The sequence below is a fragment of the Bubalus bubalis genome, chromosome X, assembly GCF_019923935.1.
Source record: "Bubalus bubalis isolate 160015118507 breed Murrah chromosome X, NDDB_SH_1, whole genome shotgun sequence".
Taxonomy (NCBI): Eukaryota; Metazoa; Chordata; class Mammalia; order Artiodactyla; family Bovidae; genus Bubalus; species Bubalus bubalis.
Window position 1 is genome coordinate 81,473,028 of NC_059181.1, and position 17,361 is coordinate 81,490,388.

The 17,361-nt window shown below is 41.2% G+C and overlaps 1 protein-coding gene across 8 annotated transcripts in view; it reads left to right on the forward strand.

The window, feature by feature from the left end:
- Positions 1-17,361, forward strand: part of AMOT (angiomotin) — a 66,261-nt gene that overhangs the window by 29,612 nt on the left and 19,288 nt on the right. For 7 of the 8 annotated variants that reach the window (XM_006048215.3, XM_006048214.3, XM_006048217.3 and 4 more), the window contains 4 exons: positions 817-961; positions 1,884-1,976; positions 4,630-4,775; positions 16,912-17,061. In XM_006048215.3, the coding sequence (XP_006048277.1) occupies positions 817-961; positions 1,884-1,976; positions 4,630-4,775; positions 16,912-17,061 (534 nt within the window). The remainder of the gene's footprint in view (positions 1-816; positions 962-1,883; positions 1,977-4,629; positions 4,776-16,911; positions 17,062-17,361) is intronic. The other variant, XM_025277216.2, reaches the window with a different exon arrangement.

Here is a 17,361-nt window from a genome sequence, read left to right on the forward strand (position 1 = left end):
CTGCTCGTTGAAATTTAACCCAGCTTTCAGGATCTGACTGTAAATGCCACCTCCTCCCTGAAATTCTCCTCTCCCTTCACCCCCAAACAGGAACAACCTCTTTCTCCCCTACAATTTATAACACTACTCCAGCTTTTCTTAATAACATATCTTTCCCGGTATTCTTTTACTTGATTAGATTGAAAGCTTCTTGAGGGCAGTTGTAATGTCCTTATTCATATTTACACACCCCACAGTGCTTTAAAGAGTTCCTCTAATATTTGGCCCCTGGTAAATGTTTGTTAAATTGAACTGAACTAACTAATGAGGCTGAGTCTTAGGGTTTTTAGTTTTGATCTCTGCCTCTGCCTTCTAGTAAAAGGCCATCTCAGTCTTCTCTTTCCTAAAATGGGGGAGAGGTACTCTTGTGTAGGCCAATATCAGCCCAGATCAAAATAAACATATAAAAACCCTTTGAATGCTTTGCAGTAACTATATACATTATTATTTTCTAAATTAAGAAAGGAAAGGAAAATCATTTGTAACTATACTTATGAAATTTATCCTCTCCTACAACCTTCTCTGAAGACAGATAAACATATTTGTTTTTAACCTAAGGAAATCTTGGGGACTGGTGAGTTAATTACTGAGCTTGAGGTTGAACTTAGAAATTTTTCCAGGAAACTTTTCTTATCTGACTGTGTTATGATTGCCTCCTGCCTATCCATAAATCCCTGGGAGAAGTTATCATTAAGGATTTGCATATATGTTTTCAGATCTTCTTCCCCCATCCACTTCCTACCATCATCACTGTCTTTCATTTTTGTTGTTGTTCAGGTGGAGACAGAAATCCAGCGAGTCTCAGAGGCATATGAGAACCTTGTCAAGTCATCCTCCAAAAGAGAGGCCCTGGAGAAAGCAATGAGAAACAAGCTTGAGGGCGAGATTCGGAGAATGCATGACTTCAACAGGGATCTGAGAGGTGAGAGAATCACTGAAAGGCATCAGTCAAGACATTAAAGGGAACAAGGTCCTACTGTAAACAACAAGGTCCTACTGTAAACAACAAGGTCCTACTGTATAGCACAGAGAACTATATTCAATATCCTATGATAGAAAGGGAGGTCAGAGCCTACCAGTACCTCTAGCAGTCAAAAAAAAAAAAAAATCCCTTTGATAAACTTCAGTGAAAAGAATATAAAAAAGAATGTGTATATAGATATATCTCAGAATCACTTTGCTGTATAGCAGAAATTAACACAATTAAATCAACTATACTTTAATTTTTAAAAAAGGGTGGTGAAGGGAAGGGCTAAGCTAAGGAACACATGGTAAGGCTTCTAGGTCTTGTCCAGCGCACTGGGATGGTCAGCAAATTGCAGAGCATAGACAGGCTAGGTTTTTGTAACTATAGTCATGTCTGTTCCTAAGCTTTCTTAATCAAAGGGGGATGAACTGATGTGTAAATCAGATGGTATTCCTCTCAGGTCTCTTGGACCCAGTTGGCCTGCCCCCATAGTCTATGCTACTTGTCTTCCTTTCCAGCTTTAAAGATTTTATAAACATTTAAATTTAAACATTTTATAATAACTCTGGTGCTCTTTTTTCCCAGTGAATTAAAAATATCATATATTCAGGGACAGATTTCTTGGATAGAATCTAGAAATTTGGACTTAGGTGTTGTCAGTGAGGAGTGAAAGTGTTAAAGTACTTGCCTCCTACTTTCCCTTCATGGTCTAGTGTTGTTTTGGGATCCACGTTTGCAAACCTTTGTCTGTGTCACCCCTTCTTGTGTAATAAGAAGAGACAGGCTTGTTTTGATCAAGATCAGTATTTAGAGGGCAAATAGCTTGTGCTTGGAAGTTTGTCCTCAGGGCCCTGTTGATTGTCTCCAAATTCCACAGAGCGTCTGGAGACGGCCAACAAGCAGCTTGCAGAGAAGGAATATGAGGGGTCAGAAGATACCAGAAAAACCATCTCTCAGCTCTTTGCAAAAAGTAAGTCTGAAAGCTTCAGCAGCAGGTATTCATGTACGAGTGGGAGTGAGGTGTATGAAAAGGTTATGCAGTTCTATATAGCCCCCTAAAACAGCCAGGGAAGAGTGAAGGTCATCTAAGGATTCTTTTTCCTGTTCAAGCATCAAGTTGGGAGATTGTGTTTTTTTCCTTCTGGCCACGAAGGCTGCTTGCTATAACATCAAGTCACATCAACATAACTCCTGTATTAAAACAGAGAAGCCCCTTGGAATTCTGGCTTTTTGTCATAGCTAGCTGAAAAGGACCTCGGTAAACTTGGGGTCCCTTCATATTGAAGGGACTTATCATTGAAGGCTGCATCTGCTGGTTCTGGAAGAGATGAGATTACCACATAGAACTGAGACTAGTGCTTAGAATACCTAACCTGTACCTGGGACTCCAGTCAACACCCTTTTTATATCATATGATTCCATATTGGAGGATTGCAAGGGGAACTAGAGGGAGACCACAGCTAAGGCCTCAACTAGTGACTCTAGTGTGGAGTTGGAGGTTGTGCGGGAGGGCAGAGCTATGTCTTCCTCCTAATAGTGTTTCCTTTGTTTGGAAATACTCCTAGGACCAGGACAATGAATTAATCTTTTTCTTTATCGGGTCCCTAATGGACTCCACCCAGCTAGACAATGCTTCATTCTTTCCAACTGCCGCAGTAAAAGCAGCAGTAAAAAACTACACAGTGGATTGAGTCCATAGGGAGAGACAAGTCCGGAGGAAATAGATTATCTCCTCTGACTTCTGCAGATGCCCAAGGCTTGGTGGCTGCTACCCTCGGCCTCCACCAGTGTGGTTCTCAGCTGGAGAAGTACTTCGTGGGGATCCATCAGGCCACATCTTTGTTGGGCCTCCACATGACCCTTTCAAGTCATTCCATGCAGCTTCCAGTCAGCTTTTACAAGTTTGTTTGATCTTCACTTACAATATCCCCCTCCCTTCCTGGGTTGCTCTCTTGTGCTTTGGCTTCAGAACTGGGGCTTTTTTTTTTTTTTTTCCTTCCTCATTTCCCTGAGCTTCCTGTTCTTTTGTCAGTTTGCCTTAGAGGAAGGAATGTTGCTTTTCTGGTGTCATCAGTGCTTAGTGTAAATTGTTGTGAAGTTGCTTTTGTGGTGTCCTTTGGAAGCTACTTTGCTGGTGGAGATGGTGGTGGCTTCCCAGTTTAAAACACAGAGAATGTATGGGTTCTTGGCCCTGGATCTGTGACTTCACACTTCTCCCTGTGTGGAGATGGTATTTCAGGTGTCCTAATAGTTCTGCTGCTGGTTTCTCATGTGGTCATTTAGTAGATCAAACTGTATTAGCAGCAGGGTCCAAGACTGTCAAACGGTCCTGGAAGGAGCCTAGTAGGTAGGGAAGAGGGCATGACTTGTGTGCCTCTGTCATTTCTTTTGCCTTTGGGCATCCACAGGGTGCTACATGGTTGAAAGTGTGGCAGGAGCCAAGAAAACACTCTTGAAAAGCCCCCCTAGACAGGCCAGACCAACCTAATCCTAGGAGAAGGCAGTCTGGTACAGTACAAAGAGCTCAGAACAACTTGGCCTTAAGGGTGTGGGACATGGTACAAATTACTCAAGCTCTCAGAGACTCTGTTTTCTCATATGCACAATGGAGAAGAGAATAATACAACACCTGCTGTGTATGGTTGTTCTGAGGATTAAGTTAGTACAATACTTGGTATGCAATAAGTATTCAACAAATACTTATTTCTTCCCAAGGTACATCTGAATAGGTATGTAAAGTCAAGATGGGAAGGAAGGTAGGTTGCCCAGTTAAAGTCTCTCTTACAGGGACTTTCCTGGCAGTCCAGTGGTTAAGACTCTGAGCTTCCAAGGCAGGGGACGCAGGTTTGATCCCTGGTCAGGGAACTAAGAGCCCACATGCCATGCCTGTGGTGTAGCCAAATAGTCTCTCCTAAAGACTTAAGTATCCATGTCTTGAGAGGAAGGGCACTCTTCCTGCCACTGAGAATCAAAACTGCTCATTTGAGTTTTTGTGTGAGGTCTGTCCGAGTTAAAAGCAGAGGGACCTAGAAAGGCATGGGGCATAACTACGTGTGTCATGGTCATCTGTACCTACAGTGTGATCTCAGATTGACCTCAGTTTGAAAATTATGTTAGTGAATAAAGGGTGACATTGCCAGTTTTATGCATTTTTATGAAATACCATTTTTTTTCTGATCGATTTAATATCGATTTTTTAATTGATTTAATAGACTGTCTATTGAGGAAATGATGGGGAAAATTTGTGGAGGCTCAATGGCTCATTGGCCAATACAAGACTGTTTGAAAAAATAAAATGGAGGAGACAAGCCTACCTGTTCTTCTGACATATGTGTGTCTGTATGTGTTTTTGTGTTCACCTTTGTATAATATTTTTCACAATACTTTTGACATCTGTTTCCTCATTGCTTCTGCACAAACCACCATTGTTAAGTGACTTCTAAATTGACACAGCAATTTAGTGGTAGAACCAGTGGTAAGAGTCCAGATCTCGGCATCCTGCTTCTTGTCGCTGGGTGTTAGAACACTAAAATGTCCAGGAATGGGTATGACTATCAGTTTTGCTCAGGTAAGGTTTTGAGCCAGCTCTGGAATGGCAGTATTAATATTTCATGTCCTGATAGATAAGGAGAGCCAGCGTGAGAAGGAGAAACTGGAAGCGGAGCTGGCCACTGCCCGTTCTACTAATGAGGACCAAAGGCGACACATCGAAATCCGAGACCAGGCCCTGAGCAATGCCCAAGCCAAGGTGGTAAAGCTGGAAGAAGAGGTATGTGTAGTTTCCTCAGGTGGCATGTGAGCCTGACGGTAGAAGAGCTAGAAACTGATGGCACTGGGTTGGGGGGTCTTCCATTTTGGCAAACTGGCAGCTGCATCATTCCCTGACAGGAAGGTGCTATCTGCTACTTCTAGTTATAAGTGTACTGATGTGACTGGACTTGGATTTTTTTGTCTCTTCTCTTCAAGTTCCTTCCTTTTGCTTCAGAATTGAAAGTTACCAAGGTCAAGGAGTGATTTTCATTTGCTCATTTATATAATAAGCTAACTACCCTCCCTCTCCAAATTCTAAGTATTGATAGCTAATCTTGCCTTAAATTAAGCTAATGACAGATTTTGTGTATATATCTGTATCTATAGATATAGATAGATAGATATACATATATATCTATATGTGTGTGTGTATATGTTTACATATTTGTATTTTGTGTATATATACATACACATATATGTGTATGTGTGTGCATATATACACAAAATACATATACAAATATATGTATGTATATATATATCTCACTGATTGTCTATTCTGAAATTGGAATTAGTAGGAAAAAAATAGCCTCCGTTATAAGAAGTTGGGATCTTTACAAACTTGAGATTAAAAAAGAAAGTGTTCAGTTATAAAGCCTTACCCATTCTGGCTATTATAGGTGAGATGCCTCTCCTACTTGCATTCATTGACTGCTTTCTCTCCCTCAGTAAGAATGTTCTAGTTCTTAAAGATCTTCTGACTTATAAATACCCTTTGAATTCTTTTGTGGGCATTAACATGCTTGTTGGAGCTGCATTGTGGGCTTGTAACTTTTCTAATAGATGGTGCCATCTAACCTATGATGTCCTTTAACCTGAATTGTTTAATCGTTAAACTTCAGGTTGCATCAAGTCAGGCTAATATTCTGCTTCATCAGTTGTCTAGATCAGAAATACTGCCAAGTTTCTTTATTGAAAATGAAGGATACTTGTACGTGCCTGGTCTCCAGGTCTTAGGAGCTTAGCACTCCCTCTAGCTAGCCCTTCACCACACTCATATATTCCCTTCCATTCCCTTTTTGCAAGGAGATCACAGAGTAAATTACAGGACAGGGTTAAGACTGTGTTCTTTTAGAGAAGGGAAAACTGAGAGACCCACTGAGAAGTAGCTTGCTGGTAGTCACATGGCAACTCTTAACAGAGCCAGGAATAAAACTGGAATCTCATGACTCTTCATTCCCTAGACCCTGCTGCCTGTCTCCCCATCTGAATCATCCCTTGGTTCCACTCCCAAAAAGAAAATGTGGGCGCTTGTTCAGATTTAGTAAACCTCTGCATCTTTTAATTAAAAAAAATAATTGCTTTACTCATTGGGCCACTCTTTTTCAACAGACTATGGGAAGCTTGTCCAGACTGCTTTGAGATTAGGGTATATATACAGCCCACTGCCTCTCCAGGAAGGATGCCCATCTAATTGGAGATAAACTGGGGATAAAGACTCTGCAGCCATCTTGGTTTTCAGTGTCTGAGGGCTCAGTGGTAACTGGCTTTTAATCATGGAAATAACATACATGTATGGAGACGATGTTAATCTGTAGTTCCCACTGGGAAGCCCTCACTGAAACAGTTGCCTGAAATACATTTCTGGCTTCAGACTTCTGAGGCTTTTCTGGGCATTTGTTCCAGAGATTTTTGTCATTTTCCAGGGCCCCACTCCAAAATATGTGGATTTACAATTTAAAGAAGAAGCTCTGAATATTGGGCTAGAATTGAATGATGGCATCTAGTAGTCAGAGATATCTCACATAAGCTCATCAATTATAGTTAATTTTTTAGTCTTCATCCAACTGGTTGTCTCACACAGAGTCTAGTAATTGGGAAATTCTGAGTTGCTGTGGCTAAAGGAGGCAGGACATGTGACAGCAAGCATAACCTGGGAGCCTTGTACCTGGCAGAATTGCAGAGGTAGAGGCCATGTAATGTCTTCCAGAATCTCAGGCTAGATCACCTCTAGCACATGTCAGGGCTTAAAACCACATCTCAGGGAAAAAAATCCATGGATTCCTGTTTACCTTTTCATTTAAGTACCCCATAAGGGCTAAGTTTGCTCCTGGGTGATGTTTGACGTATCTCCTCCACTGTATTCAAAGGAAAACATTCCTTTTCCTTATCTTCAAAGACAGGAATTGATAACTGAAGTTTTGCTTGTTTTTGCTGTGACTCAGCCCCCACGAGGTCTCATTTTTCCTGGGGTAAAAATTTTAAGTAGAACATTAGGGAGGTATTTAAGATGTAAGTAGCCTTGGAACTAATCTAGTAAGGGTTCTTGATTGTGATTTCTTCACAAAAATGGTGGACATTTCTAAATGAAGAAGAGTATTCCCAAACAGAAAATATATATCTATCTGTTGGAGGTGGCTGAAGTCAGGTCATGTTGGAAGGCAGAGGGATATTGCAGATGCCTGTCTATGGCTCATAGAAACAGATAATTTAGTCATGGCTTACAAATGGCACCATGAATTTTCCTTAGAAGTTCTTTCAGAGAAAACCTCTCTAGTCTACTTTGTAAATGAGAATTAGGGAAATTTTCCAAAATTAAGCTTTTTTTTTTTTTCCCTAGGGAATATTTTCTTAGCCTACTAAGTGCAAGGTCACTCAAGTTTACCTATTCAGCATTGCATCAAGATGGTCAGGTTGACACATATTATATATTGAATCATAATGTTGTACACCTGAAATGCATGTAATGTTACAAATTAATTATATCTCAATGATATCACCTGCTTTACAGATGTGAAAATTGAAGTGTAGATAAGTGAAGTGACAGGAAGCCCTGTGAACCCACTGACAGGTGGCTCAGTGGTAAAGAACCCGCCTGCCAGTACAGGAGACATGGGTTTGATCCATGTTCCAGGAAGACCCCGTGGAGAAGGAAATGGCAACCCACTCCAGTATTCTTGCCTGGAGAACCCCAAGGCGAGAGGAGCCTGGCAGGGTCGCAAAGAATCGGACATGACTTATCACCTCAACAACAACAAATAAAAATAAAGATGGTTAGGGAACAATGATGACTACTTTGATGGTCTGAAGACCCTTGCATCTATTTATGTCTTTCTCTTTTATAACATCCTCATTTAGATATTTTCCCTGCAATCCTTTCCATCTTTCTAATCCTATTAACTCTCTTGCCCATGACACTCAGCATTCACTGTGCTCTAAGCTCTATACAGAAAGGGTGCCTTGGCCTTACAGAGAACTTTCTTGTGCAATCACAGTCTCCTTCCTCTTCCAAGTTCAGCACAGATTTTCTCACGAACCCTGCTCTGCTGACATCGAGGGATATGGTATCTTGCTAGGAAGGGGATATCATTCTAAAGAGCAGACCTGTTTTTTTGGTGATTGACTATAATCCTGCTTGCTTACGCAGCATGCAGCTGGCTGAGGTAAATGGGGTCTTTTCATCCCTGCCCTTATCTTTCAGGACACATAGGTCCTATTGAAGTGGAGCCTCATTAAGCTCCAAGTCAAAAGAACTCTGTGTCCTACAGCAACCAGGGTATTCTCACATTCAAAGAGACTTCCCTCTGCCCACCACTAATTTGACCTCACTGGAGAGTTTCGACAGATGCTTGGCATATCCACTCACAAGGCTCAAGGCAGCCCAGGCTTCTGGCCGGCTACTGTCTTATGATGATCCAGAGCGGAGCTACTGCTTGGGTAATTGTTTCAGGGATGGTGGGGAAAAGGCCCTGGCAAGATCAAAGAGGGAAGATGCTGCGGGTGGGCTGCTTACTGAGCAGAATGCACAGGAAGGGATAGAGTAGAATGTGGGAGGGCTGGCAGAAAGAGCCAGTGAGCCTTGTTCTTTGGCTTTAGGCTAGATTGACAGCCACAGAGATTCAGGGGCAAAAAGGGCCCAAGTGTTAACCTCTTCTCAGCTGCAATGTCTGGTACAGATATTTAGACACTGCAGTGAAAACCCTTAGCGGTGGTGCATTTTCCAGAGTCCTTTTGCCACTCCTCTCAGTTCTCCAAAACTAAATCCATATTGTTTCATTTCATTTCCACCACCATTCTTCATGGCTCATATTTTCTCATTTCTCGATCCCCTGCCACTTATTTGACTTGTCTTTGACTTTAGAGAGACATAATTTTCACTATCACATATCCATAGGGCATCTTAACTGTCTCCTTCTTGCCCAATATTAGAGGAAGATGTCCTAGGGATAGACATTTATATGTCTCATCCAAAATAATCCTCAAACAACAGTATTTTGCTGTGATACGTAAAATTCATACAGTGGTTATAATGGATTATAAATCTGAGGGTACGAATTATGTGTGCATTGAGAGTATAGATAGGAATTCAGATAAAATATGTATATAGCAAGAAATCTTGAGTGCTCTGCTGATGAATTGTTGACTCATTTGAAGGGTGTTTCATTTAAAGAGGACTTTTTTCCATATTTACGGGCAGCATGTTTTCTTTAAAGTAGGTATAGCTCCACTCAATATGAGAAATTATGTCCCTGCTCCCAACATAGGTAAAGTTACTTCTCAGAGTTTGATATTCTGTTTTTCTCCTGATTTTGGCATTTGAAATCCCCAAATGAAAAGCCTTGTGTATTTTTCTTTAGTCTCCTTAACAGAATGAACTCCATTCCCTTGGTAGCAAGTTTCTAGACGTGGTTTTATTTTTTACTCTGCAGTTCTTTTAATATCTACCAGTGGACCACAGCTTCTTGGCAATGGACACAGGCAACTTGCTAATACCAGGGTAATGTTACCAAATTGCTTCAGAGGGAACTCTTACTTGGAGCCATGTGCTCCTGTGTAAGACTAAATCAGATCAAATCACTGGAGGCTCATGGAGCAACATGCAACATATAACTTAGTTGTATGAAGGAGAGGAACAAAGAAAGTACATTTCAGTTGTGACATTTATGGTACTGTGAGTGTTCGGAGTTCTGGGAGGTAGAAGGGAAGATGAAAATCAAGACATAATGAAGGATGACCTCTGTGACACTGGACTTAGTGCTGTATCATTAGTCTGAATGTTCTTTGGTCATTGGGTGTGTGTATATGTTGGTGTTCATCTAGCTCATAATAGTCTACCCCCTCTACTTATCCATATTATATATATTTTTATTATTTATTAAGACTTTACTTTTTTTAGGGCAGTTTTATGTTCACAGCAAAATTGAAGGACAGGTACAGAGATTTCATCATATACTCACTGGTTACACACATGCACAGCCCGCGCCTCCCCCGCCCCATTATCAACATTCCCCACCAGAGTGGTTCATTTGTCACAACTCATGAACCTACATTGACACATCATAATCACCCAAAGTACAATGTTTACATTAGGGTTCACTCTTGGTAGTGTACATTCTGTGGGTTTGGTAAACATACATAATTACACATATCCATCATTATAGTATCATATAGAATATTTTCACTGCCCTAAAAATCCTGTGTTCTGCCTGTTCACCCCTACCCCCATGTATTTTTTTAACCTTTTTAAAGTATTTCCAAATACTTACTATATCCCCACTGTGAACCTTGAAAGTTTCAATAGATTAGGAAATTAAAGTGCAGACAGATTATATAGTTGGTAATACATCTAGAAGAAAACTCAGATCTCTTAACTCCAAAATATCCCATATTATGCCTTGTCTACCAGTGAATAAATGGAGAAGGTTGATGATGAAATCACTTTCTGACAAATGACTGAGACAAATGGGTAGCTTTTGGAGCCCTAGATGTAACTTTGTAAAATTAGCCATCCTTGAAAAAATAAATTTGAAAGACATCTGCAGTTGTTGGAAGGAGGGAATAGATGCCATCACGTGGTATTCATTTGCAGGGATCAGATTTTCCTGAGTCAGAAGGGGGTTAAGAGATCTGCCAAATGCTTGGGAATGGGTTCAAATTATTGTAGAAGTGTGATGAAAAAACATGATTGATTGAGCTCAAGAGTATTTGCCCTATTCTTCAGTAGATTGCCTTCCTGCAATTCTTCCCCCCAATTTTATGATTCCCCTCTAAAAACTTAACTCTTAATAGAAATGATTTGAAGCCCTTATCTTGACTTTCCAAGCAAAGTCAATACATCTGTGAATGTGTTTATTGTTTTTGTATCTTAGCGTTATAGCTAAGCTATGCTATGCTCGTTTTTGTTCCTGTATTTGACAGTTATTTAATATTAACTGGTCACCAACAGTATAGTGAAAAATGAACTATAATTAGAACCTAAGAGAGATATGAAGGAAATCTCCAGTAGTGCTGAAGTGGAGAGCAAGGTTTCTCAACTTCAGCATTATTGACATTTGGGGCCAGATCATTCTTTGGTGATTGTGATGGGGGAGGCTGTCCTGTGCACTGTGGGGTGTTGAGCAGTATCCCTGGATTCCACTAACAAGTTGCCAATAGCAACCTACCTCCAGATCTAACAATAAAAAATGTCTCCACACTTAATGTTCCCTGGGGACAAAATCACCCCCAGTTAAGAATCATTAGTATAGAGGTAAAAGAGTAAACTACCATAGATTGGACCTTTGAGGTACAGCAGGAAGTGACAAATTGGAAGAGAAGGTGGGTCTAAAAGATCAAGGCAGAAAGTAAGAATGATTTAAGGAACCCCATGAGGAGATCATAGGATTAGGGAAAGAAAGGGAAGACCCAGCACAGCCAAAAATAAATAAAAGAGGAGCCACTTGCTACAACTCACCAATTGCAGGTGGCTTCTGAAGCACTCCTTAGAATGCTAGGACTCTGGAACAGTTTGAAAATCACTCTGGGGGCAGGCACCTTATCTGTAAAGGGCCAGAGAGTACATATTTTCAGTTTTGTGAGCCATATAGTTTCTTTTGCAACTGCAGCTGCTCAACTGTGCCATTACAGCAGGAAGACAACCCTAGCCAATATGTAAATGAGTGAGCATGGCTGAATTTGGCCCACTGCTGACCATTTTGGTTTGCTGGCTCCCAAGACCTCTGGAGAAATATCAATAACCTCAGATATGCAGACGACACCACCCTTATGGCAGAAAGTGAAGAAGAACTAAAGAGCCTGTTGATGAAAGTGAAAGAAGAGAGTGAAAAAGTTGGCTTAAAGCTCAACATTCAGAAAACTAAGATCATGGCATCAGGTCTCATCACCTCATGGCAAATAGATGGGGAAACAGTGGAAACAGTGGCTGACTTTATTTTTGGGGGCTTCAAAATCACGCAGATGGTGATTGCAGCCATGAAATTAAAAGACAATTACTCCTTGGAAGGAAAGTTATGACCAAGCTAGTCAGCATATTAAAAAGCAGAGGCATTACTTTGCCAACAAAGGTCCGTCTAGTCAAGGCTATGGTTTTTCCAGTGGTCATGTATGGATGTGAGAGTTAGACTATAAAGAAAGCTGAGCACCAAAGAATTGATGCTTTTGAACTGTGGTGTTGGAGAAGACTCTTGAGAGTCCCTTGGACTGCAAGGAGATCCAACCAGTCCATCCTAAAGGAGACCAGTCCTGGGTGTTCACTGGAAGGACTGATGTTGAAGCTGAAACTCCAATACTTTGGCCACCTGATGCGAAGAGCTGACTCATTTGAAAAGACCCTGATGCTGGGAAAGATTGAAGGTGGGAGGAGAAGGGGACAACAGAGGATGAGATGGTTGGATGGCAACACTGACTCAATGGACATGGGTTTGGGTAGACTCCGGGAGTTGGTGATGGACAGGGAGGCCTGGCATGCTGCGGTTCATGGGGTCGCAAAGAGTCAGACACGACTGAGCAATTGAACTGAACTGAACTGAAAACCTCTTTCATTTTTTACAAATGGGAGAACAGGGAAGGAAATTACCATTAAGAGTGGAGGTGGGACTAGAACCCAAGTCTCCTGATTGCCACCTTGCTCCTTTACCTTTCAATTTACTGTAAAATGGAAATTTCTGATGTGTGTGTACAAATGTGTGTGGTGGGGCAGGGAATGATGTCTGCCTAAGAGTCTTTATTTAAACAGTACCTTTGACTATAGGTAAAGTATTTCTCAGACTTTCCTGGTGACACAGTGGTAAAGAATCCGCCTGCCAGTGCAGGAAACTCAGGTTCAATCCCTGGATCGGGAAGATCCCCTGGAGAAGGAAATGGCAACCCACTCCATTCTTGTCTGGAAAATCCCATGGACAGAGGAGCCTGGTGGGCTATAGTCCATAGGGTCACAAAGAGTCAGACACGATTTAGTGACTAAGCAACAACAAAAATATTTCTCATAAAGCAGAAGTGCCCTCCAAATTGTATTATTTTGAGAGAATATGGTGTCCTTACAGCTTCTAATTGTATCTCCAATGAAAAAAGGCCTTGCCCTCTAAAGATACGTGAAGCTCTGTTGCACAAGGGGTTTGAGGCCTCCTTGTTATATGCCTTCCTGGGGCAAAATGGCTGTGTTTTTAATGCCTTAATTGATGTGATAATTAGACTTATTGAGATAATGAGAACCATGTCAAGGCTATCTGGAGTGAATGTTCCAAGTTGAGAGGACTAGAGGATGTGCGACTTGGCATTAACTTTTTCTTTAAAACAGAAAAACAACTCTGAGTACTTTTTGTACCAGACACTCTACTAAGCACTTCATTTTTATCTCATTTGTTCCTTCTAGAGGTATATCAAATTATCATCATCTCTATGCTACTGATGAATGAGTAAATGGAAGTTTAGGGACATTAAGTAGCTTTCTTCAGATTTCATACAATTAGTAAGTGGGAGAGCCAAGATTTGGACTTGGGTAGCCTGAGGCCAGAGCCCATGACCTTAACTACTTTCCTCTATGGGCTCTCTCTTTACCTGGAAGGAACCACTGACATTTCTGATGGCATTGAAACGTGAAGTTGGGGACTCAGGATGTCCTAATTACCGAGCTAACATTTGAGGAGCTTAGCATATGAGATAGTTTTACAGAAGAGAGCCAGAAAATAAAAGGGGATTTACCATGATGAAGGTAAAAATGAAACATATAAAGTCTAGGATAATAGAGGAGTTAATAAGCCTAATAGACCTGTGTTATTTTCTGTGTATAGATGAGACCTAGAAAACATAAAATATATAACCTTGAAGATTGCTGACTTCATTGAGTGCATCTTTATAGGGTCTTACACTGGTAGTATCCACTGGTAGTATGTAACAGTTGTCCTTTTGTATCCTAAATTATCTAGGGGTTAAGCATTTACTAGGTGATCTTGGTATTTATAGGGCTTCCCTGATGGCTCAGATGGTAAAAAATCTGCCTGAAATGCAGGAGACATGGGTTCAATCCCTGGGTCAGGAAGATCCTCTGGAGAAGGGAATGGCAACCCACTCCAGTATTCTTGCCTGGAGAATTCCATGGACAGAGGAGCCTGATGGGCTACAGTCCATAGGGTTACAAAGAGTTGGACACGACTGAGCAACTAACACTTTCACTTTCTTGGTGTTTATGTTTGAGCTGCACTGTTTCTTCTTTAAAGAAAGTAGAAGAGTTATGCCAACAACAGAGGTCCTGGTACCTTGTGGAAAACCATCCCAGTGGCAAAGCATAATGGGATTTTTCTTAGCCTGCTTGTGGAAGTTGTCTGACTTGTGTAACTGTCTTCAGCAAACTCAGAAAACTCTAGGCCTTTATTGCTTTTCCCTTTCAGATGGTTAGCTCAGTGACTTCTACTGCTGGGGATTCCTTAGCTAAGACATTGAGGGTACCTTTCTGAAGAAAGACAGGGCATGGAGAAAGACACCTAGCCCTGGACTGATTATTTTTCAGTTCTCTGACCTTACATTGCAGTACTTTACTATCAAGGCAAGAACTGCATGCTATCTAACTTTAATTGCCTTTAAGTATAACTGCTGTAAGCCTCAGTAATTATAGTTAACATTCTCTGCATTAACATTGCATGGCTCCCCTAGGGTTTTCAGAGTGATTCACAAATAAATGCATTCAGCTTTAAATAGCTCATCAGGACTATGGAACCCAAAAGGTGAGGGATAGAGGATATTTTCTGCTCTCCAATTATTCAAAGCTTAGCAAATAAGAAGGCAGGGGTGTCCATGGCTTAAAGGTCTCGATTGCCCTACTCCATGTTATTACAAATAGTCACATATCCCAGGAAAGAAAGGTTTAAGCTTATTAAGAGAAAGAGAATGGCAATTTTTGTTTCTTTTATTTCCTAGGCGAAGGTCTAATGGATAAAAGCATTTAGACTTATAACTTGCCTCAGCTGGTTTACAAGGCTAGATTGAACTAGGCCTTGGAATGAAAGGAAATGTCAAGACATGTAGTGCAAATTTTTTAGGTTTTCCCAGTCACCTAGGCAAAGCATAACACAAGTCTGGTAGGAAAATAGAAGTTCTCTTCTACATAGAGAAAGTTCAGCAATTTTAATTTGGAGAGAGAGCAGGTAAAAGACAAGGAGAGGTTCCTAGTTGGCATATACCATCGTTGTCTAACTGGACATTCTAGAGAGCAGTTGATTTGGACACATTGCCTTGAATCTGTTGCCTGGTTTCTGCGATGAGGGAGTCAGGTTGGTTCTGCTGGCTTTACTCCAGCTAAATGGATGGGGGCAATGCTGGTAAAGTGGGTAACCTCTTACATTGCAACTGTCTACCTAGGTATCTCAAGGGCTTGGGAATTTGTTGGAAAGTTAGAGTTGAGCTGAATTCTTGAATTTCCTTTGGACCATGTTATCAATAATATCTTCACATTTAAGTCTTTGTAGTGAGATTTTAGGAAAATAATAATAACAGATGTGACCAGCTGGTAAGAATTTCTGCTATAGAAAGAGTCCATGAGTTGATTTTATTAGCAAGAGAGGCACTCCCACAAGCATTTTAAGTATTAAGGAGCATCATCTGTGCATTCCTAACAATTTGGGAAAGTTGTACTTTCCTCTATCTTCTTAGATGTTGAGAGTAAATATGTTGTTGTTGTTGGTAGTGTGGTCACTAATTTGTGTCTGACTCTTCTGCAACCCCATGGACTGTAACCCACCAGGCTCCTCTGTCCATGGGATTTTCCAGGCAAGAATACTGGAGTAGGTAGCCATTCCCTTCTCCAGAGGATCTCCCTGACCCAGGGATCAAACCTGCATCTCCTGCATTGGCAGGCAGATTCTTTACCACTGAGCCCCCAGGGTGTGTATGCCTTCTTTTAAAAGCTCTGGAATTCTCTTCATTCCTTCCTTCCAATGGAATCAGGGATTTGCCATGATGGAATTTGCCTTGGAAGTTACAAGGGTACAAAGAACTCAAACTCTGAGTCCCAGCCTGCTTCAGCTTTTGTATTTGGTTATGGTTCATAGACTTGCAAAGAGAAAGAATTATTATATGTGATCTCATTTAGTCTTAGATTTGATTCATTATTTGGCATCTTTAGATATCTTTAAAGGTCCCAGAGTGAAAGTTAAGAGATTACAGTCCAATGTTATCAACTCAGGCTCATGAGTGAGGCAGAAGTCGCAAATGACCTGTGTTCTTTTAATATAGAACTGGTGGGACAGTGCTGGTCAATGAAGAGACTAAAGACTTTTGAACCATTGCATGGCACCTTCACTTTTGAGGGGCAGAAATGTTCCAGGAGCACAGCAGTGATGACACTGAGTAATTACTAGGACTGTAGAGTTCAGAAAGACAATTCTGGCCTCCTTGTTGACCACCCTTTTTCTCTTACTTAAAGGGGAGACTGCTATATAAAGGGGCTTCCTTTCCATTCCAAATTAAACTCTTCTCCCTGGGGATCCCCCTTTCATTCTTTAGCATTCCCCCCAATATAAGGACCAAAATAAGATATTCCTCCCCCAGAATATTGCAGTTTAAAGAAGGGAAGAGGTGAGGACATCTATAGATGGGAATCTTAGGAGCTTGCTAGCAAAGACTCTCTTGATAGAAATAGACTTGGGGGGAAACATAGATAGAGGGAGAGATGAAAAAGGAGCTCCTAATTCCTAACTGCTGAGACATCTATGTATGGTCAACACAAGGCAGCCTGCTACTCATGAAGGATCTTCTTGCTATTCATTCTTTCCTGGAGCTGGACAGGAAGAGATGTAAACACAGGGCTGGATTTGGAGGGCTCTATATAACTGACCCTGTTGTTCTTTTTCCTTCCATCTTGCAATTCGCCCAACCTGGATTTTCAGCTAAAGAAGAAGCAAGTGTATGTAGATAAGGTGGAAAAGATGCAGCAGGCTCTTGTACAGCTCCAGGCAGCATGTGAAAAGCGAGAGCAGCTGGAGCACCGTCTCCGGACACGACTGGAAAGAGAACTGGAATCCCTCCGAATCCAGCAGGTATGGACAATTTCCAGAAAGTGGGATGGTTCCTGATCGCCCATTTGTCAGATAGTGTCTGACATGAGAATGAAAAATATACTCTTGCCCTACCTGGTCTTACTCCAGAGCGGCTCCCAGTTGTAAAGACATAGTCGGCTTCCTTAGCTTCCTAGCGCAGCACAATCCTTAATGCCTTATAAGAGGTAAAGATGCTATACAAACAGACTTTGGGACATTTTAGGATTGGAAATGGTCGTTAGAGTCATTTAGCCATACATCTCACTTTTTTTTTTTTTTGGCCCCATGGTTGGCATCTTA